This window comes from Podarcis raffonei, chromosome 13, assembly GCF_027172205.1.
Source record: "Podarcis raffonei isolate rPodRaf1 chromosome 13, rPodRaf1.pri, whole genome shotgun sequence".
NCBI lineage: Eukaryota > Metazoa > Chordata > Lepidosauria > Squamata > Lacertidae > Podarcis > Podarcis raffonei.
In genome coordinates, this window is record NC_070614.1 from 24,854,417 (window position 1) to 24,877,471 (window position 23,055).

A 23,055-nucleotide genomic window follows, 5' to 3' on the forward strand; every position below is an offset into this window, starting at 1 on the left:
TTCATTTATTTGTTCAGTTGAATAGGCTTCCTGTTTCAAGTCCTTATCAGGCTCAAAACTGTTGTTTACTGTCCAGTGTAGTAATGATACCTTTGTAGACAAAGCATTGTATTCATCTTGCAAGTTTCCCAAGAGAACGAGTGCTCTGTCCAATTCTGCTTGGATTTTACATACTCCAGCCATTTTTGTGATGTAGTGTCCCTATTACCCCTCTAGGGGGATTTTAGTTCCTTAATGTTCCTTTCAGCTCAAAACCAAAAGTCCAGTTATTTTGTATCAGCCCTCCTTATTTTCAACAAGTTATACCAAGTAAACCAGCAAAAACAGCAGAAACAATGTTCTCTTTTTCCAGCTGACAACTAGCTGACTAACAGCTCACTTGACAGCTGTCAAAATCTTCAATGCAACAGGCTTTCTCATAGGACGTTCCCGGGTCTCGGGGGGGGGGGTGAAATTTCAGCTCCCAAAATTCTTTTTATCCTCCAGTAAATCTTCTTATAGTGTCAAAACCGTGAAGTCAGGATCTTTCATTGAAAAACAAGAAACAGATTCTCTCGACCTTAGCTGCCCAGTCCTTTGCTTTAAATTGTTTACAAAGAGGGGGGGGGTGGACTTCCTTTTTAGCCCCTTCCCGCTCGTTCCAAATCCAAAATTAGAAATTTTTAAAGTTCCAATCTCCGTATTACTCACGGGTTTATGTTTTAGAGTCCAATCGGTCTTGGAAGAAGTTGGCGCTCTCTGTCAATGGCTTGCGGCTTCACTCCGTAGGCGAGGGAGTACTCTCAGCACCACGCCTCACCCTGCCTCCGTTCCGAAGCCTTTAAAAAGGCTCCGTCGCGGATTGGGGGGGCGCAAATGGTGCCCGCCGAGTCTCTGTGTTCACAGGCATCCGCGCCTGTGATTTTAAGGGTCTCCGCTTTGCCGCAGCGGCCAGACCCAGACGCTACGGAGCCGATTCCCTCCGGAGCTCGGAGGGAATCCGCCATTAAACAATGGCGCCAACCCGGAAGTCCTTTAGTGACTCTGCTGAAACTCTGTTGACCCAAGAAGGGAGGTTACAATCTCTCCTATCCCTAATGCCTCTTGTGCTGCAGCAGGGAGCATGCTCCATAGCACTGCAGCCACCACCAAAAAGGCCCACCTCAATCTGGGAGATTCTTGCTCCCCCTTCAAAATGCTTTCATACAGCAGCACGTGTCTATGTGTCATGGGAGCAGAGCTGCAGACATGCAGTGTCTGCTGCCTGGGCTGACAGATTCTCCGCCAATTCCCTCAGTCAATGGGCTTTTTCATTTGTCTGTGCTGTGCAAGAAGAAAGTGGCTAGGTGAGACAACCCACCAGCACAGCAATACGCATCAGGTTCAGGAGGAATGGTTAGGGGATTGGCTGCCACTGCCCTTCTACCCACCCACTCTATATCTGCTGTCCAAGGCAGCTGCCTCATTCTGTCTAATGGCAGGGTCAGCCTGAAGAAAAGTTGGGCTCAATTCAATTTTCTCTTGCACACCTGTAGTTCTCCTTCCTTCCTCTTCAGATTCTCAACCCGGTTGGTTACCTGGCAGAACAGCACATTTTTTACTAGTTGGGCTTGTAAAAGTCCTGGTTGGCTGGCAGCCCTGTGCCAGTCCTGGAAGGATCAAAGGCCCAAAGTCTTGCCCCACTTCTTCTGACAATGGGCACGAGCGGATTATTTATGTGCACACACATATCCACAAGCTTTCCACCTGTTTCCCCCCCTCCCCTCAGTTCACGGCCACACATTGAAAACAAATATACAGGCAGAAGAAAAAAGCAGGGGTGGGAGAAACAGAGAAAAGGAAATGAAAACATCAATTCCCTGTAGTATGGATAATGCTCTTTTAGTGCTGCGGGCTGTCTGCTTTAAGAATAGCAAATGAAACAGGAGAGTTTTCCTGCTGCCATTTTGACAACATCTACACAATCACAGAAAGAAAGAGAGGGAAGGAAGGAGGGGAAGCCAACTCCACATACAGAAAGGGTGAAAATGTTTTCTAATAAAGTCAGGGCTTTGGGAGATCTGAAACAGTCCCCCTGACAGACCCCAGCGGTGTGTGGTTGCTATCCAATTACCTTTCTGACCAAAATGGCATTATTATAGGGCTCTCTGAGTTGCAACACTAGGAAGAAAGCTGCAGCGGAACCTTCAATCTCATCTCAATCACTTGATGCTTTGTAGTTCCTTCTGAATGGGGTGACCAGAATTGGAAATATTTGGCCACAAATGCTGAACCTAGAGCAGTGTGAGGCCGCAAGACTCAATTCCCTCTAGGTGGGTTCTTTTTTCTTCAGAAAGATGATAGAGACCTTTTGCTTTCAGGAACCTTGTGGGTTATATAGCTGGCCTTTTTGATTTTATAACTTTGGGATTTTTATTGTGTGTTTATGGTTTTACGGGTGGCTTTTATTGTAGTGATTTTATTTTGTAGCTTTCCTGTGATGCTGGCTGCGGAGGGTCCTGTGAACCGAACAGAAAGGGAGATGGTGATGATGATAATGACAGTAATAAATAATAAGTACTCAGCTGCTAAAACTCCAGATTTAATGCCCAAAGGATCCAATTCTGCCACCAGAATAAATGGTAAAATAAATCACATTTGCATATACCGGTTTTATATTGCCAAGTAAACACATTATGCTCCCCCCAAAAGCCAAATTTACAACAAATCTGGATTAATTATAGGGCCAAGGAAAGAAGACGGAATGTGGGCTTCACAAGCAGGAATGGGACAAGGGAACAATTGGCGCTGGATTATGAGAAAAAGACTCTTGTAGCGCTCACAACAATACACTGGGAAAGTGTGTGTAGCCACCACCTTGCAATTCTGCAGAAATTTAAGGTGATGTTGTTTACACATTCTGAGTCTTCCTTTGTAACCGGCAGGCAGGAACAAAGATCAATCTGCATTACTTTCCAAAATTACATAGTCAACATTATGAGATTGCAGGTGGCATGGATAGCACAAATACACAGCCACATTTCTCCTTTTCTTAAGACAGATATAGGAAACCTTTGGCCTCCAGATGTTGCTAAACTACAACTCCCATCATTCCTGGTCATGCTTGCTGGGGCTGATGGGAATTGTAGTACAGCGTCAACTGGAGGCCCAAAGGTTCCCACTGAAAGGATCCACAGGCACACACAAAGGCTGCAAACCTGTAACCACTTCTCTTGGAGCAGGCCCCATTGAACTTAGTTCTGGGTAGACATGTATTGGATTATTCTGCTGGGCAGCAATCCCATACCCTTTTACCTGGGAGTAAGCTCCATTGAACTTATTTCTCAATAGACATGTATAGGATTACACTGGTAGTTAAAAACAAAAAGTGCTACAGTCAAACCTTCTTGGAAGCTTTTCCTCCTGACAATGCCATTCTGAGAAATGAGAGATGGACTCTGAGCATGCTCAAGGGCATTCATCTATATTATTCCCAGGCACGTTCCTGAAAATGGATTCTAGCTGGCTCAGATTAAGCCCCAGGTCCACCCTGCCGTTCTTCACACACTCTGCCTTCCTGAATGGCTCAATCTATAAATCTGTGCAGGGGCTCCACTCTTGAGGGCTTTTGAGACTCAGCTAGGGGCACTGAAGGAATTCAGTCTTTGTGAACTGTCCTGGTCTGCACCTCCAGTGCTAATAGGCAGAATGGAACATAGAACATTTAGAGAGTTCAAATGCTGGTGGCTCAAAAAATATGTACATCAAACTCCACTTCTTAAATGTGCACTTTGGGAGGAGGCAGGATGATGTTTAAAATGAAATTTTTAATGCATTTTTTTTAAAAAAAGCTTCCAATTGTTGCTGAAAAAGCATCACAATACATTTAAAATACATATTTTGCAAGGGGGAAAAATAACCCCCCCAATAGAGAATCAGGAAGGGAAGACTTATGAATGAACAGATGTGAAAGTAACATGGATTAGCCATAGACTGATTCACCCGTCCCAAGACTCAGCCCATGAATTTGCCTAAAGAGGATGCTCACTCAGTCACCTTGGGCTTAGAATGCTACAGATGTTCTTCTTTATGCAGAGCCGTTGGTTTACATCATTTTTTGCACAGGAACATCAGGAAAGAAAAATTAAAATGACATATTCCTCCTGCTCGAGGAGCCTGAAAATCTAAATTTGGGCAATGGGGAAGATGCCAAAGGGTAGAGGGGTTGGGGGAAGGAGCCAAGGAATGTGGCATGTTTTGGATCAGCCTGGAGGGGGAGACTCCCATTTTTCCTTTGTACTAAAACTCCTGGCTGGCTGTAAATCAACATGTGGGAGGCAGGAAAGCGTCCTGTGCAGGAGGAAAAACACTCTGCACATACTCAGAAGCACACCTCTTTCTGACTGCGTCTCACCTTTCAGAGTAGAGCCTCAGGCTGTCGTGTTCAGATTAAACCCTAGATGTGACCTCTGCAGCAGAGGGAATGTTGGTCGGGTCTAGTAGGCAGTCATTTCCTAAAACCCCTCTCCCCTTGTTTCCAAAAACGCCTCTTCAAGCTTTGTGGCTGGGGCTGCCAGCAGCCTTCTTGTCCTATCCTGCAGGGCACAGTGTCCTCCAGCGTCCGCCTCTACCCCTCCCATGTCCTGCTCTTGGATAATGTTTGGGTAGTCCAGTGGGGAAGTTAAGTGGCACCTGCTGTCTCTGATTGTTCTGCTGCAATCTTTTCTCCGGGGACAAGCCCCGTGTGTCTGCTACGAAACTGCTGAAATAACAGCTTTTGCACACATTTTCCTAGGCCTCAGGCACAATCACAGTGTTTGCAGCAACCTACTTAAGAGTTTCTGCTTTGCGGAGCAAAAAGCCATCTCGCGGTCTTCCTGCCTCACAAGTGGGGAGTCACAGAAGAGGAGAAGGGATTATCAGGAAGTGGATCACGCAGGGGCTTGCTTGCACAAGCGTGATTCAGAAGTCCCCTTCCTCCCTTTTTCCAAGTGTTTGTCTTGGGAAGCAAACCCCACCTGTACAGGCAAGGACCTCCAGGTCATTTATTTGATGGCTGCCCTGAGTCAATCAAGGAACTGTGGGCTCTGCCGATGGGTGCTCACAGCTCTGATTTTCTTTTAATGATCACAGCCCTGGATTGAAAGACAAGGGAGTCAGGAAGCCCTTCAGGTTGTTCTTAGCTTTCCCTGAGCTCCCTGAGTTGGAGGGAGCAACAGTAGTGTCAAACTAAATGGCTCATTTGCTCTTCCTGGACATTTTACTTAATCCACTTTCAGCCTGGCCTTGTTATCACTGCCTCTATCACAGGTAAAAGCACTTCCGAATAAGGGTGTCTCCAGCTTTGTTTTTCAGTTGCCACACTATTCTTTGGCTTTTTCATGCAATCAACAGTGGGGCATGGCGGAGGAGCTAGCCTGTGAGGTCCTGCAACCCCACCCCCTACATGTTTGTTGAAGGCATTGGGGGGTATACCATCTGCCATCCCCCCTTACAATCACACTGCATCCTGGGCTTTGAAGTCTTAAGGCTGCCCAAATAACTGTTCTCACACATGCTCCACGGCAAGCTTGACTTAGTTTAATTAAAAGCATGACAAACTTTGGGATGCCCTCCAGAATCTGTGAATAAGTATTCAGAAACAGTGGCACCCCAACATATGCTCTAAATTCCAGGGTTTTCATCTTTGTTATTTTTAGGATTAGTGAAACCTCTTAGAAAAACAAGAACACAAAACCTTACGACAAAAGCTTTAATGAGTAGGAAGACTGGGAAGATACCTACCCAGTGTTGCAAATCCTGGAGAGCGATGTGAAAAGCCTTGGTACATGATTACTAGACAATGCAATGATGCTCAATGCAGTCTCATTGATCAAAAAAACCTGTGGGGAAAGAGCATACAAAGCAGATGGTTAGCTGAACTAGAGGACTGTATACAGCAGAATCCATTATATTGGCAGCGGGAAAGATAGTAAATGTGCATCATGGTCTTTGCACAGAAAGGAAAGGGGAGGAGAGGTGGAAGAAGCGACATTGGCCTGTTCACATGTGCATTTCAATCCTTTTGATGACTAGCAGCTGAATGTGTGAAATTGAATTGACTCTTCTGAAAAGCGTTGCATTAGGATTGATGAAAGTTGGCATGAAAATTCTATCTGTGCTGTTGGATTTCTCACTGGGTGTCACACATTATGCAGGCTCTTACCCGATGATGTTGCCATCAAGGGACAAATAAGCATGTGTGAACCGGAACTTTGTCCTCAAATTTTGCTATGAACCTTTCAGTTCATCAGTAAACTCTTTTGTGCATACTATCCTTCGTCAGTAAACTCATATAGGCATATCCTTCTGTTCTCTTGTATCGTTTTTATATCATTTGTAACATAACAAATGACTTCTCTTGTGAGATAGATTAATGCTGCAACCATTTTAAATGCAGGGTTTATGAGGCTGAGAAACAAGGGGAGCTTTTCCCAAAGCCATCAAGTGAGTACGTAATGAAGCTAGAATTTATTTGCAAAACTCCTTAGTCTAAAGTGCTACAGAAATTGAAAGGGCCACAGCTCACTGGTAGAGCATCTGCTTGGACTCAGAAGATTCCAGGTTCAATCCTTTCCATCTCCAAATAGGGCTGGGGAAATCTCCTGGTCTGAAACCCTGGAGAGTGGCTGTCCATCAGTGATGACAACCCTGAGCTGAGGTGGACCAGTGGTCTGACACAGTGTGAGGCAGCTTCCTGTGTTTCTAAGATTTGTCCATCGTATATCACCTACTTTTTTGCCCTCAGTATTCCTGCCTTTCTTATGTGAACTTCTTTATTTTTTTTTTAAGTCTTAAAAAAGACTCAAGTTTGCCAACAGTCAAAAAAACAGCACAAATGCCATCAAAAAACAAAACCATTAATTCAAAACAATGAGTTAACAGTGTCTTTGTTTGCAAAAAAAATTGTTGTTGCAGTGCCTGTTTTACTACTGGAACGACTAAAACCAAAGGCTAGCCATTTGCCAGAGGCCAGTAATTGTATCTATGCAGATGCCATAGGTGACTGGGGAACAGAGCCTGTGCTGCAGAATAGGTAGAAATTCTGAGAGCATAGCATTTCTTAGTATGGTGTGTGTGTGTGTGTGTACACACACATGCAAATGAAGTGATGCTGAAAGCTTCTACTGCTAAGCTTCTGTCTTTCCTGTGGCTGCTCAAAGCACGGGAAGAGACCTGCTATGAAGAGGTTGATATCCGTGGATGGAATCCATTTAGTTGAGAATGGTCAGTGACAAAATTGCAAGGTAAGGACACTTACACATGGCCTGTTTATTGACCATTCATCCTTATTTGTCAAAACAAGTGTCACCCCACGCTTTCCAGTGTGTTTACCTGTTCCTCCGATCTCATGAGGAATCAGGTTTCTTTCACAAGAGCTCCTGAATTTGCCAGTATGCCAGTGACCCCCACTCCCACTTCCTGAAAATGGCAACAGTCCCAATGTGTGCCCTAAGTGGCTTATAGCTGAGAGGTAGGAAGTCAGCTGGCAGTACAGCCCTAGAAAGAGTTACTTAAATGTAAGGATGCTTTAAGGGTCAATGTTTTTGAATGGGATTCCATCACATTCCGGCAAATTTAGGTTGCATAATTAAAGTTGATTTGGAGCTCTTCTGCAACAAAGCCATTCCTCCCCCCTCCTAAACTGAACCTTTTTTATGATACAAAAGTGACGGGAAATATACTGGAAAGTGTGGGATAACATTTGCTTGATGCAACATCATCTAGCCTCCCTGCAAATCAATCAGATTGAATGAAGCCTGACATCATCTAACCTCCCCACAAACAAATCCAAATTAACCATCCATAAATAGCTGGTGGGTGGTGAAGGGACGCGGGTGGCGCTGTGGGTTAAACCACATAGCCTAAGACTTGCCGATCAGAAGGTCGCGGTTCGAATCCCCGCGATGAGCTCCTGTTGCTCGGTCCCTGCTCCTGCCAACCTAGCAGTTCGAAAGCATGTCAAAGTGCAAGTAGATAAATAGGTACTGCTCTGGCGGGAAGGTAAACGGCGTTTCCATGCACTCCTCTGGTTCGCCAGAAGCGGCTTAGTCATGCTGGCTATATGCTGGCTCCCTCGGCCAATAAAGCGAGGTGAGCGCCGCAACCCCAGAGTCCGTAACGACTGGACCTAATGGTCAGGGGTCCCTTTACCCTTTACCTTTAACCTCCCCACAAGTATTGTTGTGCAAGCAAATCAAGATGAATGCTCAATAGACAGGATGTCAGGAAGAAACTTAAGTTCTGCTGGGATAAATGAGATTTAGTCCCAAGTGCGTGCACATAGGATTACAGACTAGATTAGCATATGCTACTGAAGGTATGACGCAAAACAAATTCCACTTAGCAAATGGGGGCACACTTCCACATATTGGGCATGTGGCAGTGAAGCCCACCTTAACTATGGTTACCAGATGTCCCTGTTTCCCGGGGACAATCCCCAGATTTACACATCAGTCCTCTGACAAAATCCATCTATTTATTAGGAAGTTGAAAAGTGTCTCCAGATTCATTGAAAAAAATCTGGTAACCTTAAAACCCAAGCATTTCAGTTTAATTTGGAAAACAAAAATGTTGGATGGTTTTAGATAAGTAGATGATGACATTTTATTATTTACTATCCGTCTTTTTCTTACAGCAGAGTAGTATCACCATCCACGTGCAGATTATCTTTAGAAGCTTTCAGAGACAAAGTTTGTAACCTTCTGATTGAACTATTACGATGCTCAGGCAGACTTGGACCATCTCACTTCTATAGATGCCCCCAGGAAATTCACATGATGAATATGGAGAGAGCTGGCCTCTGTTGATTGTCCCCAGGTTCAACTATACCAGGGGTGGAAAAAACTATGTCCCTTCAGATGTCGTTGGACTGCAACACCCAACAGCACCAGCCATCCTTGGCAATGGCTGGGAATGATGGGAGTTGTAGTCTAGCAACATCCAGAGGGACACGGGTTCCTTATCTCTGCACTATTCGCTCATCCTACCTTTGAATGTGGATGTTCCCATTTTAGTGATCATGTGTAACAGCCAGTGACTAGTGGGATCTGCAACCAAATGTTGCAGTATGGAATGTTCCATTCAGGATTCCAGTCACTGCATTTTATTCCACCAATCTCTCTCTTTCTCCTCTCCCCAAGTTAGTCAACATTCTGTGGCCACTGAGCATGCTTAGTTCTCACTGGGCCACTTTCTGGGCTGTTTTCGAGGCCCCCACTGTTTTCAACTCCATATATATATATATATGGGATTAGACAGATTTATGTAGAAGCTTATCGTTCCCTCTAGTTCTGATATTCCAACTGTGACTGAGTGATTTTACTTCTTCAGCCTAACACCTACATACATCAGGGAGATATTAATAGACTTGGGGCAGAAGGTCCCTAAGGCTTGTAATACTATATATATCTTGATATATATGTGTGTGTGTGTGTGTGTGTGTGTGTCTGTTAATATCTCCCTGTTGTGTGCAAGTGTTAGGCTGAAGAAGTACTCAGTCATAGTCGGAATATCAGAACTAGAGGGAATGATACACTTCTCCTACATAAATCTGTCTAATCTTATTTTTAAAGCTGTAAATTAGTGACCCTTGTTGCATCAGGCAATGGTGCAGAAATGGCAAAAGCATGTGGCATCCTTGAGTGGCTGTCAAGACCATGGGCCACAGCTGACAACTGTCCTCGCTAATCCTTTCAAGAAGTGCTGTTTAAGTTTCCCACAATCCACTTCATGTAGAGTCACTCTGAGGCATTGTGGGAAATTGAAGATGGTGGCTCTTATCCACCCAGCACTGATTCATACTTCTGCTGTGGTTTCCTGCTGTTGCTACCACCATCATCAGGTAAACTTGACAGTAGCCTTTGATGCAGGAAGGTGCCCAGTAGGGAGCCATTTGATGAGGGGCTGACACAGGTCACATCCACACCATAAATTTAAAACAAATTGAAACCATATGGCATCACTCAAAGAATGCTGGAAAAGGTACTTTGCTAAAGATGGTGGGAATCATAGGAGCCAACTCCTAGGAGCTGAGGTCTGTTCAGGCCCCCCACATAAAATATTTGAGAGGGTCAGGTCCCCCAAAGTTGATGGGCATTACCATTCAAGCGGTGTACATGTGCTTTGTCTTGTGATCAGTTATGAGGGCTGGGGCTTACCTGCCCCCCCAATATTTTATTCAAATTGGCACCCCTGCTGGGAATTGTAGCTGTGTGTGCAAACTACAGTTCCCAGTATCCTATTGAGGAAGCCATGTGCTTGCAATGAGCTATCCTTGCATGTGTTGCATGAAAGGAATGCCTCATTTTCTTTGTCCTGAAGCTGCATCTAAATCAGTTTCACTTGATAACCCCAAATTCTAGTGTTATGAGAGAATCCCCCCCCGCTCATAATTTTTTAAAGCTCAGGGGCGCCCTTATTGTCATCATTATTTTTTAATGTGCTAAGAAGTTGAACCAGCACACTCACCCGCAGCTGATCTCTGGGAGCTATTTTCAGTGCCACGACTCCACCCTCAAACATATGGAATCATAAAATAAAGAAATGGAAGTGTCTCAACAGGAGTATGGCACTCACACAAGAAGTAATCTGGGAACCCAGCTCAGTGGCAAAGCACAGGTTTTGCATGCCAAAGCTCCCAGGTGCAATCCATGCTACCTTTAGTTTAATAAGGATTGAAGACTCTTGGTTAGAGATCTTGAAGAGCAGATGCTGGTCTGAGAACACCTTGCTGGGTTGGATGGTCAAATAGCGTGATCTGATATAAAGCACCTTCCTGTGTGGCTCATCTGCAACGGGTGCACACACACGCACACAACCCTTCAAGGAAACAAAGAGTGCATTTTAAGCTTAATCTAATCCCTGTCCGGCAAAAGGTGAACTCTCAAAATGAACACCATGCAAAAACAGACCACAGAGGGGGGTGCAGAGACAGATGTGTTCAAATATTCAAGAAACTGGCAGAGATATTCAAAGGACTGACTCTTATTAGGGCACAGATGGCCCTGCATCAGGGGAGTTTTATGCATTCAGAACGTTCAGTCTCTGGCATTTTATTATTTTTATGTTGTGCTCCACAGGGAATTACTTAATTTGAATTGCATCCCAAACGCGTTTCTGGTATCAGAAACATGCGAACTAATTGCATCTATGAGCATGTGCAAAATTCCTTGACGGTTCCATAGAATGACTTATCCTGAACCTGCAATTGCACACCTGGGATAATGGCTGTGGAGGGCCCCAGCTGTGATTGCAAGACTATCCTCCCTGAATCCTGGGTCCCACTCCTTTTACAAACTTTTAGGAAAGGCGCTACCAGCCTTGCCACCCACAGAGGCTGGAGGTGGGTGCGATGTTGACGAGATGCACCACACAGTTTAAACACAGCGAAAAGGATTGGTGTTTTGCCGTTTCAGAGCCGTTGCTCACCTCGCCTCACCTCAAGGGTGCAACCCGGAAGGCAGTTGCAACCAAAAATCGTGCCTTTGCGCCGGTTTAATCGCGCGGACTCCCTCCCCCCCCTGCCTCGCATCTCCCTGCGCTGCGCTCCCTCCCCCCGCTTCCAGAAGGAGGAGCCGTAGCGCATCCTCGGTCGCCTCTCGGAGGGAGGCTGATCTTTGCGGGCCAACTACGATGTTGGATCTGCTGCAGGCGCAAGGTGCAGCTCCGTCGGCGGAGCGCGCGGCTGGCGTCTCTCCCCGCTTCCTCTGCCGGTCCATCTTTTGAGTCTCTCTCCCTCTCCCCCCACCCCACCTCGACGATCGGAGCAGGACGCTGGAGGGGTGGCCAGGGCAGCGGCTGCGGAGCTGAGCGCCGCCTCCTTTCTCTCTTCTCCCCCCCCGCCCGCGTTTCCCTCCTCCTCCTCCTCCTCGCCTGGATCTGCGGAGATGAGCCGCGCTGGGGAGCAACGCCCGGCTCGGCAAGGCTGGTGGGAGAGGAGGCGCCGGAGCGCCGGTCTTCCTTGAGCCGTCGCGAGGACTCCCCCGATGCCGGCGCCAGTCTGAAGTGAGTGGAGCGGCCGCCCCTTCGGCCAGGCGCTCCCGCCGCCCCTCCTCTGGATGCTGCCGCTGCTGCTGCTCCGCGGCTGGCCCCCCTGCGAGGGCTCGGGAGGCGGGGAGCGCGCATGGCGGCGGCGGCGCAGCAGCGGCGGCGGGGCTCGAGGGGGCGGCCCAGGCAGCGCCCGCTGCGGCCGCGGCTGCCGGGACTGCGGGCGGTGCGCTGGCGTCGGGCGGCGCCGGCTCGGAGGGCGCTGTGGCTGCTGGCCGTGGGCGCCTCGCTGGGCTTGCTGCTGGCGTGGTCGTCCAACCGGCTCCTGCACTGGCTGGCCTTCCCGTCGCACACGACGGTGCGCACCGAGTGGAGCCGCCAGCTGGCCTTCCCGGCCGTCACGCTGTGCAACAACAACCCGCTGCGCTTCCCGCGCCTCTCCAAGGGCGACCTCTACTACGCCGGCAACTGGCTCGGCCTGCTGCTCCCCAACCGGACGGCGCGGCCGCTGCTGGCCGAGCTGCTGCGCGCCGAGCCCGAGCGCCTGCGTTGGTTCGCCAAGCTGGCCGACTTCCGGCTCTTCCTGCCGCCGCGCCACTTCGGCGGCATCAGCGAGGACTTCGTCGACCGTCTTGGCCACCGCCTCGACGACATGCTGCTCTCCTGCAAGTTCCGCGGCGAGCAGTGCGGCCCGCACAACTTCTCTGCCGTGAGTAGCCGGGAGGGGGCCGCGGCGCGGGGGGGGGGGGCTCCGCAGAGGCGGCAGTGGAAGCATCCCGCCCTCGTGTGCGGCTCTCCTCCAGGAAAAACTTTAGAAGCGGCGCTGCAGGCAGAAATTCAACAGGTGTGGCTCCAGACTCCTGTGCCACAGGGATGCGAGGGAATGAGGCACCTGTTGAGTTTCATGCACTTGTCCGTTGTCCAGAGCCTTCATTGTGCAATTTGAAACTGACCCACACATAAAGTTGGAAACCGTTTTGGGGGAGTCCTAACCCTACCTCTTTCTGTGGGGCAGAGAACTCTTGAAAGTATGTGTTCATCATTCTACTTGCAGGTGAAAGCATACTCTTCTCCCGCCAGTGCAGCACCTGCTGAATTTCTGCATGGACAGTGGTTATTAAAAGTAAGGGGGGGAGTTGGAAGCAAGGCAGCTGTCTGGCACATGGACTGCACTTTCAGTGACACTTCGAGAGGATTCCAGTCGTATTTATCTAGCATGGTCCCTGTGTCTTAATCAGCTGCGTGACGACACCTGATATTAATCTGGTGAAGCTTTCTCTGTGCACTGTGACTTCATACCAGGAAAGCAATGCCTGTTATTCCTGTCACAAAGTTTTGGTCTTAGAGGGGCAGTTAATTGCCCTGCCAGTGTGAAAACAAAACAGTAGCCCTAAGGGAATAAACTACGGGTGGGTGGTTCTGTTTAGTTGGGGAGGAGGTGGGGAAAGCACCTTAATCCTTACCTTTTCTGGAAGTAGGTTGTGGGTTACACCCACACCTAGTGGGTGGAGTTCACCTAGTGGAGTTCACCTAGTGCTGGAGTTCACAGGTGCTGACTGTGTCTGCAGAAAGGTGGTGACTTGTGAAATAAGCTTCTGTTCAGATGGGTGGCAGAGAGAGGCCCTTTCTAAGTTCCTTGGGAGTTTTGGGGGAGGGTGAGGTGGGGTGAGGAAAGCCCCATCCCCACTCTCACCTCTTCTTTATTTTCTTTGGTGCACAAGTGCCTGAAGTTAGAAGGGCTTTCAATTCCTTGAAATGTGTGAAGGCGAGACAAGGCTATATATAGAGAGGCTGTGTAGGTTTGTACGTAATGGGGAAAGAGCAGTCCTAGAGAAAAGAAACTAACAGCAGCTGTAACCCTGCCTACTCAAAAGTAAGTTCAGTGGGACTTGTTCCCACTTCAGTGGGGTTAGGATTGCTGTCAGTCAGAACAGGGTAGCAGTTGGAATAAATGGCTTTCCCCAACAAGTGGGTGGAGGGAGACCTGAAACCAGCTCCGAAATAGAGGCTGTGCTAGGTGTGAATCTGGATAGGTCTGCTCTCTTCTGGGCTGTGGTTGCAGCAGTTAGGGAAACATGGTTATTTTAGGAGTAAGATCACTTTTCAACAATGGGCACTTAATGCTTTATGATGTGCTTTCTGGAACGTAGGGATATGTTTATGCTTGGAGAGTCGTATTTCAAAAATTATTTGGCAGGCACGCTGCCAACGCTGGATGCTTCTCTCTGACTAGGGTGGCTTGCTAACTTTGACATTTTAAAACCTTCCTTGTTCACCTTGCGTAAAGCAAGTGTGCTTCTTAAGGCAAACTGTGGAGGATGTGTGTTTTCTTAATGCCAGCTGCAATGCCCCACAGCAGCAGGTGGTTCAGAGGTGGTCGCTTGACAAACCCATAGCATCACTCGATGAAGATGTTAGCGTGTGTGAGTCTATGAATGGCAGTCCAGCAATGGAGGCATAATCAAAAACCTTCACACATATTATTTAAGTGTTCCTTAATTGCCCACCTCATTGGATTGTTATTATTCCCACATTGGAGATTTGGGGGGGGGGGCAGGATAGCTGAGGCTAAGAGAAAGTGACTTGCCTAAGACCAGAGAGACAAGATTTAAACTGGTTCACAGCTCTGTCTTTTTATCCGCTGTTATCAGTGCAATGCAATATCTACTCAGAATTAAGCCCCATTGTTTTCCAAAGGGGTTTACTCCCAGGTAACAGTTTGTTATAGGACTGCAGCTTTAGTTTACACTAGCCTCTCTGCATGCTTTTTATAAAGAGACTGGGGAATTTCTGTTTTTCCATAATAACTGCTGTTCTGATTGCAGTGAGGTAGAAGCAGGATTAAAAGTCTTTAAGGAGGACTACACAGTATTTCTGTTGATGAGAGGGTTATCAGGGTAATGCGTTTTTCACCCCTTCTTAACATACTCTGTGCCACCTGCAGCTTCCTACATAAAAATGAAAGCCAAGGATAACAGGTGAGTTCTCATGGGATATCACTGAAAATCCTTTTTTAGGCATGAAATCTGGAGAGTGTGTCTAAGTGCAGTACTGTGAATGGTACAGACTAGGGGCGGGGAACCTGTGGCCTTCCAGATGCTATTGGACTGCAGCTCCCTTCAGCCCCAGATAGCATAGCTAATGATCAAGGATGATGAGAGTTGTAGTCTAGCAACATCTAGAAGGCTGCAGGTCCCCCTTTCCTGTTAGAGAGGCAATATCTTGCTTTTTCCAAGTAGTGCTTTAAGTTTGTTCATATGAAATACAGGTTTAAGCTCAGCTGAAGTCCCAAGCTTGGAAGTTGCTTCACAAAATCCTATGTGAAGGTTACACATGGGGATAAGCTAGGTTTCGGAAGTGGTTCAGTGGGCCTGCCTGTGAGATCAGGAAAACAATGAGACTTTGTGGCAGGGACTAGAAGGAGATCAGAGTCTCAGAGCTTTGGCTAAGATGCTTTTTAAAATGCAAGCAGAGAAATGTGAAAATAAAAGGAGCCCCTGGGAGCCATTTCATACATTCCGCAACCTAAAACCTAGGTTTGCCAACCCAGTAAATGCTCAACAGGGAACTGTAGTCAATTGTTGCTCTCTAGGAAGTGTACCTATAGGATATATATGTTAGCTGCGTTCACACATGTCTGCATTTTTAAGAGCATGCTTTAAAAATCTTAGATGTACACCTACAAATGTAGTGTGTGTGAAGTACACCCACCCACACCCACGTAGGTAGGTCAGAGTGAATTGACTGGTAAAGGGTGCAGAAGACAAGGAATGAGGAAAAGTGCCTGATGAGGAAGTTATGTGTAGTTGCAGCTGATCAGTATTAAGATTTTCCAGAAGGGGTGTGGCCAGCACAATCTTTCTGGTCAGCATTGTGAGGAGTAAAGAGGCTCTGAAACAGACCGGCTCTGTTCCCAGAGCACCAACCAGGCAAGGGGAGCTATTGCTCTGGCCTCAAGGCAGTGCCCTATGTCGGACTACTGTTCTTTCGTCTTCAATCATGCAGGTAGCAGGCAGTGAGCCCCATTACAAGTCCATGTCTTTCTGTCTCTCGCAGTTGTATGAAAGGGTGGTGACTTTGCTTGGTGAGTGTTTGTTGCTTGCTTGTTTTAGCTCGAGAGACTGAGAAAAAGAAAGTAGGCAAAGATGATCCTTTTGAGAGAACCCGCTATCAGTGAAAGTATGCAACCTTTACAGTTACACAGAATGCTATATCATTAGCTTGATAACAGATCTTCAGGTTCAAAGCACCATCATGGTCCACCTCCTTCATTGCGTCCATTTTGACTGTGGAAGTGTCTGCTAAGAGCAGGCACTGGTTAGTTAATGCCTTCTTCAATCCATCATGCTGTAGCAGAAGGTGAGAAGGAAAGCAGAGCCTCTCCATCACATCAGCTGAGGAACTATCAAGTTTTGGCTCCTACTTGAACTATTTTCCATTTCAGCCAGCCATTATTAAACTTAGTGCCCGAGTTTGTTTGTTTTTCTCCTTTTTCTTTATGCCTTTTGTAAGTGTGAGGGCAGGAACTGTCTTATTGCTGATTTTTTTTAAAGAGCGGGATAAAAATCCTGCAGGTAAAATACATGAAGAGGTGTTCTTGGTGGCTGCTCCTGCGTGGAAGAAAAGGCAGAAGAAATGTGAGGCCTGGTTAGCTTTGAACATGATAAGTGCAGAGACTTGAGCCTGCCTGGAAGTCCTCCTGTCATCTGATCTGAAGGCCTCTCCTCCCTGTTCCCAGGTGTGCGGGAGTTGGGCTGTGGTTCTTCTTTGATATGCTCTCTGCATATACTCAGAGGCTGCCTCTCTCTCCTATTTTCTTTCATATGTTCTTTGAATGAATTCCTACCAGTACTGAAAACAGGAGCAAGGCCTGGGGCTGGGCAGAACCTGGCACAAAAGTAAATCCTGAAGCGACTAGTTCCTGGTGATAATTCCACACATCTACCTGCTACCTTCCCTCAGTTCTCAGTCATGGCGAGGTTGTGATTTCCCCCCCTTTGTGTGTAGCTAAATCTAGATACCGACAGGTTTTATTGGAGAGAGCATTTGGTGCAAGCGAGGCTGCGCTTGCAAGGTCAACGAATAATGAAGCAATTTCTTCGCACCTGCTTGTTAATTCCACCCTCTTCCCTTTCAAGGGGGAGCCATAACTCTCAACTTGGCGGTAGCCATTATGCCTCAGGGCTATGATGATGTTATAGTAACCCTGGAGAGGCCAGGGTGAGGGAATGCTCAGCTTCCACTTTTTCAGCCGCCTCCAAGTCTGGAGCTCAGCTCCTTTGCTTCCCCTGCAAAATGTCTTCCAGCGTTCATTAAAAGAACAGAAAGAAGAGAGAGATGGAGAATGATAAGCGTTGGGTTTTTGCTGTGTTTCTTCCTCCCCTTTCGGAAACCCGAGAGCTTTGTCTCTTAATGAAAAAAGAGCCGTGACTGATAGCTTCCTTGAGTCACCTGGCACTGTTTGCTCTGCAGGTGCTGTTTTTCCAGCAGCCCGCCTGCTGTCTGCTTGTGGCATGGTCAGGCCTGGATTGTGTGGGTGGATCTGTTGGAGGGCAGTGGTGGCTGGCGGTGTGCCTTGTTCCATCCGCTTTTCTCTGCACTTCCATAACCGTTGCTGTTCTTCCTTGAAGCCTTGGTGGCTTTCAACTTTCTTGGAACACAGTGATCAAGATGGGAGGGAGCTCTTGTGTCAGACATCGCTCTGCCACAATGGTGGAACAAGCAGAGCGAGTAATGACCTGGCTTCACATCCCTATTTAAGCCCTGGCCTCACTCACTGAGCCAGACACACTTCCCGCCTGTAAAAAAGAAAGGGTGTGTGTGTTGGTTGTGTACCTTACGAATCATTGGCTTGGTGTGCACATCATGCTAAACCACACCATGGTTTTGCCGGGATGTGTGGTTTTCCCTGGTTTTGGCTTTCCTTGGTTGCTCTGTTGCTGTTAGCCGGTGTGTCATCTGAATTGGCTCAGTTTAGCTTTCCCAGATAGGCCACGAACCATAAAGCATAGAGCTAACTTTGCCTACAGTTTGTGGCTAGTCAGGAAAGATCTAAATCATGAGCACAGGTTCAAACAGCACAGTAAGCCAGGAGTAGGGAACATTTTTGGCATGGCGGCCCAGATCTTCATCTCCCCTCACTACCATGAGCCAACTTTGACAAGGGAGTGGGGGGACACATACCTGTCAGTCACCTGATGTCATGATGACACCAGGTGGCTAATGGGGGGGGCGGCTTTCACTCACCTGTTAAAGTTGGCCTGCAGGGAGGGGAACGGTGGTCTGCTTCATTAGTGCGTTCCTCATGGGAAGCTGCCCCAGGCAGGCCTGAACTTTCAGCTCATAAGCTGATGAGTCTAGACTTTTGTCCTGGTCTCTGCAGGGGTCTGAGCAGGATTCAACCACATGCAAATCCTATTGCTTTGGCTGTGTACATCAGTTCCCTTGATGGGTGAAGCCAGAGCAGAAATGAACCCCATCCATCAGCTAACATTACCTGCCAGGGAAAGTGGCATCAACTGATTGGCAGGTTTGTGTGGTGAAGAGGAAATGGCCTCATGGGCCAAAATGAACGCCCTTGAGGAGTCCTGATTGTCCCACAGGCCAGAGGTTCCCCATCCAAGTACTAAGGCAAGGTACAAATTAGTGCAGTAAAGCAGTGGGATGAAAAGAGAGGAGCAAAGCACTGTGATCTCCTCTCTTAGAGGCTGCACATTTGCCTCAAGTCATGATTTGGCTTGGTGTGACGTATGAAGCAGGCCATTGTGTGAGAGAGCAGTAGAATGGCTGTTAAACGCTTTGAGCATTCAAAGGTCTGTGCCCATAGTCACACTGATACTTGCATTTATGCAGCCTTTCCGAGTCAAAACCAAGCTGTGACTCAGTGGAGAGGCAAAGTGTTGTGTTGCTGTTATGCATAGGTAGAGAGCAAGGATTATGTTAGGTAAAGGGCTGTAACTTGGTGGTAGAGCACCCTCTTTGTGTGCAGAAGGGCCCATAATTCGGCAGCTGCACATAGGGCAAGGAATTTGCCCTGTCTCGAACCCTGGAGAGCTAATGATGGCCATTGAAGACATTGTTGAACTAGAGACTAGACAGACAAATGGTCTGACTTGAAATAGGACAGCTTCCTATGTTCCAAGGATACAGAGTCAGGAAGGGAAGACAAGGTGTTAAGACTAAGTGCAAATCACCTGCAAACAGATCTCTCAACTCAGATAGTCTTAGGAGCTAAACAGACATAAAGGGACAAGATGGGGCAACCACGCTTGTTCAATCATGACTGAAATATGATGGCAAACCCAGTGTTTACAACAAAACACAGGTAAGGTGAGTTCAGCTGAACCTTGCCTTGCCTCATTAATGCTTCTTTGCTTGAAGTGCTTTTCTCGCCCAGCCTAGCTCTGAATTTGGAAACTGCAGAGAATAGTGTTCATGTGTTGTTGTTTTTTAACATTTTGTTGCAAAAATTAACACACACACAACGTTATTTGCTTTAAAATCAGTGGGACAGCCACATAATTAGTGTTAAAGAGGTGGTTGTCCCTCTTACATCTGATTTGGCCCTTAAGGTGAAAGTTAAACATGACATGGAGCTTCAATTCTCCCCCTTTTATTATTTAAAAATGAGCATCAACCTTTGGAAGTTTGTGATCATTTTGATCAGAAATGGTAGGAAGGAACTTCTTATCCCTTTTTCCTGCTGCTGTTTCTTTGCTAAAAGTCAGCCTCAGGTGCCCTCCCTACTTGTGGGGGCAAAGAATATATATTTCCCTTTAAGAAGAAAAGCAGTTTCAATGTGATTTTTTCCCCAGCAGGCAAACTGCAGGAATGGAAAGAGTTTGACAACCTCCTTCCTGGTCTTTTGCTTTTGGTGGCACCCTTTCATTGGAAAAACAGCAACAACTCAGGGAAATGGGGAGCAGAGCTCTCATGTCATGATGGCTGATTTGACCCTTGGGAGCTGCTCCTGGGCTGATCTCATGGCCTGTGTGAATATGTCAATTTAGGTTTTCTAAGTTTTTCATTTTTTCAGAACAAACCAGTTTGTGATTTTTTTTTAAAGTCCTCATGAAAATTCACCAGCATTTTAGTGCACAATTTTCCTAATAGACACATGTTTGTGTGCCGTTTTCCTTAGTATACATTTTTGCAAAGCAATGATCCTTGTTAAAATGCACTGCTGTATGTTATTTATACCAGCATATGCCGTTTTATGCACACTTGAGGATAGTATTCTTATACATAATACTTGGCTGGGGTGGGGAGAAACGCATTACAAAATTTGGAGAAGTGTGGGTTTCCTCCCTCTCTTTTGAAAGATGTGCTTCAGTTTGTGCACATACGTCTTTAAATGCAAACTGAATTGAATTTCTGCTCCATGCCTACCTGGTGGGGTACTGCAGTGCTCCAGGAAGTGTGTGTGGTCTTATTGGCCCTCTGTCCCTGAAGATGATCAGCTTCCAGGCTTATTCTGAGTGGTGTGCTATTGAAGGATGGACATGGGTGGACCCAGGAGCTTACCTGATGCGCCTACTGCTCTGTCTTCCCGTGATATCTTTTTGTACCTGAGTTTAAAAGGTCAAAGCAAAACTTGGCTCCAAGCCTAGAGTGTTCTAATTTGGGAATCCAGTTACAAGTGGGGAGAGGAAAACACACCTGCCTCTCCAACAACCAGGGAATGTTCCAGGACAGCTGCCAGGCTTCTGTCTTGCTGAAACCTTGTGGGGTTCTGGAAGTGGTCTGTGACAGAAATAATAAATTCAATCAATCTTGTGGGGTTCCTTGTTTCTCGTGGTGGGTTTCCTCTGAATCCCTACGACATCAGCAGCCCTAGCCGGTGGTGGCATTGGAGCCTAGCCAGTTTTCTCCCCTATCTTGCATTTATGCATTGGGTTTCCACTCAGCGTGTAATAGTTTTACGTTTCTCTTTGTGGAAATTTCATTTGATCGGGGCTCCAATTTAGCTGGGTTGCTTTGAAATTTACTCCTGCCGTCATACCTGGTTGTTGCCTTCAAAGGAGGCCTTATTGAAGTGCTGGTGAGCAGGGGAAAGCTGCTGTTGCAGATTGTAGTCCCGAGAAATCTGAAGCAGGAAGCCCTCAAGTAAAAAGGGATTCCAGAATTGTAGTTGGGGAGGGGGGACAGAGAGGCGACCTTTCCTTTGAGATGATTGCAGCAGATCTTCCCCACCCCCACCCCAGCTAGAGAAGAAAGAGACATTTCCTTCTGCCCCCTACCTTAGGGGAGAGATTCGGCTGTGATGGGGTCACCACAGTGCAGTAGCAAAGAGATGCAAGGTGTTTGGAGCAGTGGGAGTGATTTGATAACCCCATCACTGCCTGCAATATACATGAATGTTTCATTTCCTCTCCTTTCCTCCCCTCCCCCTCCTGCAGGTTTTAATCAAACAGGTTCTGTAGATATTTGGCAGAGTCTTCCAAGATGAACTGGAAGAATGCCATTTCTTCCTCCGAAAAAGTGAGAGCGAAGGCTGAGTCAACAAGTTGTGTATGTCTTGTGGGCATCTATTGGCTAGCACCCATATCATCTCCATGGTGCAGGAATACCCCTTGCATTCCTGTTGCTGGTTTTGAAAAAGTTGTGGATTATTTTTGAAAACTGAAGAATTAATATGGATGTGCTTTAGCATACATGTGCCTCTTTTTAAAAAGAAATAAGCATTCTGAAGCAATTTCTTCCTCTCCACCCTCCAACATTTACCTTCCACTTAAAGACAAATTTCTTAAACATTTGCATTTGTTTAAGTATTTTTATGCCATTTTAAGGCCAGGCCCTCACAAAGCATCTTCCAACACAAAAACATAGAATGCATAATCACTCATCAAGATATATTTTTTATGAAGTAATTGCTTACTCCTACTACAGCTCAGTTTCTATCATCTTTTGGTGTTTTAAAATATTTCACAAGAAAAGAGAGGGAGAGGGAGAGAGAGAGAGAGAGAGAGAGAGAAGGTATTTTCTATATAGCAAGTTTCTCTCCCATTTTATTTTATTTTTAAAAACTGATATACCACCCTTCAGCATCGTTTCCAGGGCAGTTTACAAAACAAGATAAAATACAGGAATCAAGTCAAAACATAACTTAAAATAGTGTTACTGTAAACCAGTGCTTTTTTCTTGGGGCGATGCAGGGGTACACAGACCCCTAAATATTTTGTGAATCTAAGTTTGGCCTCATTGAAGGGCAGTATTTCAATATGAGTAGGAAAATGAGAGTACCCCTAAACATTTTTTAAAGAAAAAAAACCACTGCTGTAAACTAAAAATGCCTTCACCTAGTACAAAAAAGAGAGGAATGTTTGTGCACTGAGCCAACTTTTTTGAGGGAGGGAGTTTCCCAAGAGAAAATAGAAGGAGAATCCATGGTGGAGGAACTGCCAGATCCAAAGCCCTCCTGGAACCCATAGAGTGAAAGGTGGTTGTGCGCAGCTGGAGGGAGAACCAGTTCCATGATTCCCCTCTTTGGGGGGGGGGATGGAATGGCTGTAGATCTAAGCCCTCCCTTAGCCTGCACCTGACACACCGTTCTTCTACCTCTACCTCTGTTGGGCATCTCTAGGGACAGATCTCCTCTGCCTGTGGAGATGGCCATCAACTCCAAAGCATGACCACCAGCTTGGATAGCTTTAAAATAGGATTAGATAAATTCCTGGAGAGCACAGGCTATCAATGGCTACTAGTCACAGTATAGCTATGTTCTACCTCTGCTTTCTGAGGCACTATGCCTCTGAATACCAGTTGCCGGGAATCAGAAGTGGGCCAGTGGACAGGGTGCCTTGCACTTTGGTCCTGCTCATGAACTTCTCACAGGCATCTGGTTGGCCATTGTGAAAACAGGATGTTGGAGTAGATGGACCTTTGGCCTGATCCAGCAGGGATGTTCTCTTGAGATGGACGTCTGTCATAACTTGTGGCCATTGGGTTGTTCCCTCCAGGGCTGGCCCACCCATGAGGCAAGGTGAGACGACTGCCTCAGGCAGCAGAATACAGAGGCATCAGTCTGGCCTCCAATGGGTGTATTGCCCGATTTGCACCAGGGTCTCCAAC

The 23,055-nt window shown here is 46.8% G+C and overlaps 1 protein-coding gene across 4 annotated transcripts in view; it reads left to right on the forward strand.

Moving 5' to 3' along the window:
* Positions 1 to 23,055, forward strand: part of ASIC2 (acid sensing ion channel subunit 2) — a 392,894-nt gene that overhangs the window by 239,034 nt on the left and 130,805 nt on the right. Inside the window, exon 1 of one of the 4 annotated variants that reach the window (XM_053362113.1) lies at positions 11,586 to 12,694. The exons of the other annotated variants lie outside the window; for them this stretch is intronic. Within the exon in view, the coding sequence (XP_053218088.1) occupies positions 12,122 to 12,694 (573 nt within the window). The 5' untranslated portion in view covers positions 11,586 to 12,121. Of the gene's footprint in view, positions 1 to 11,585; positions 12,695 to 23,055 lie in introns of those variants that run through there. 4 annotated transcript variants of the gene reach the window in all.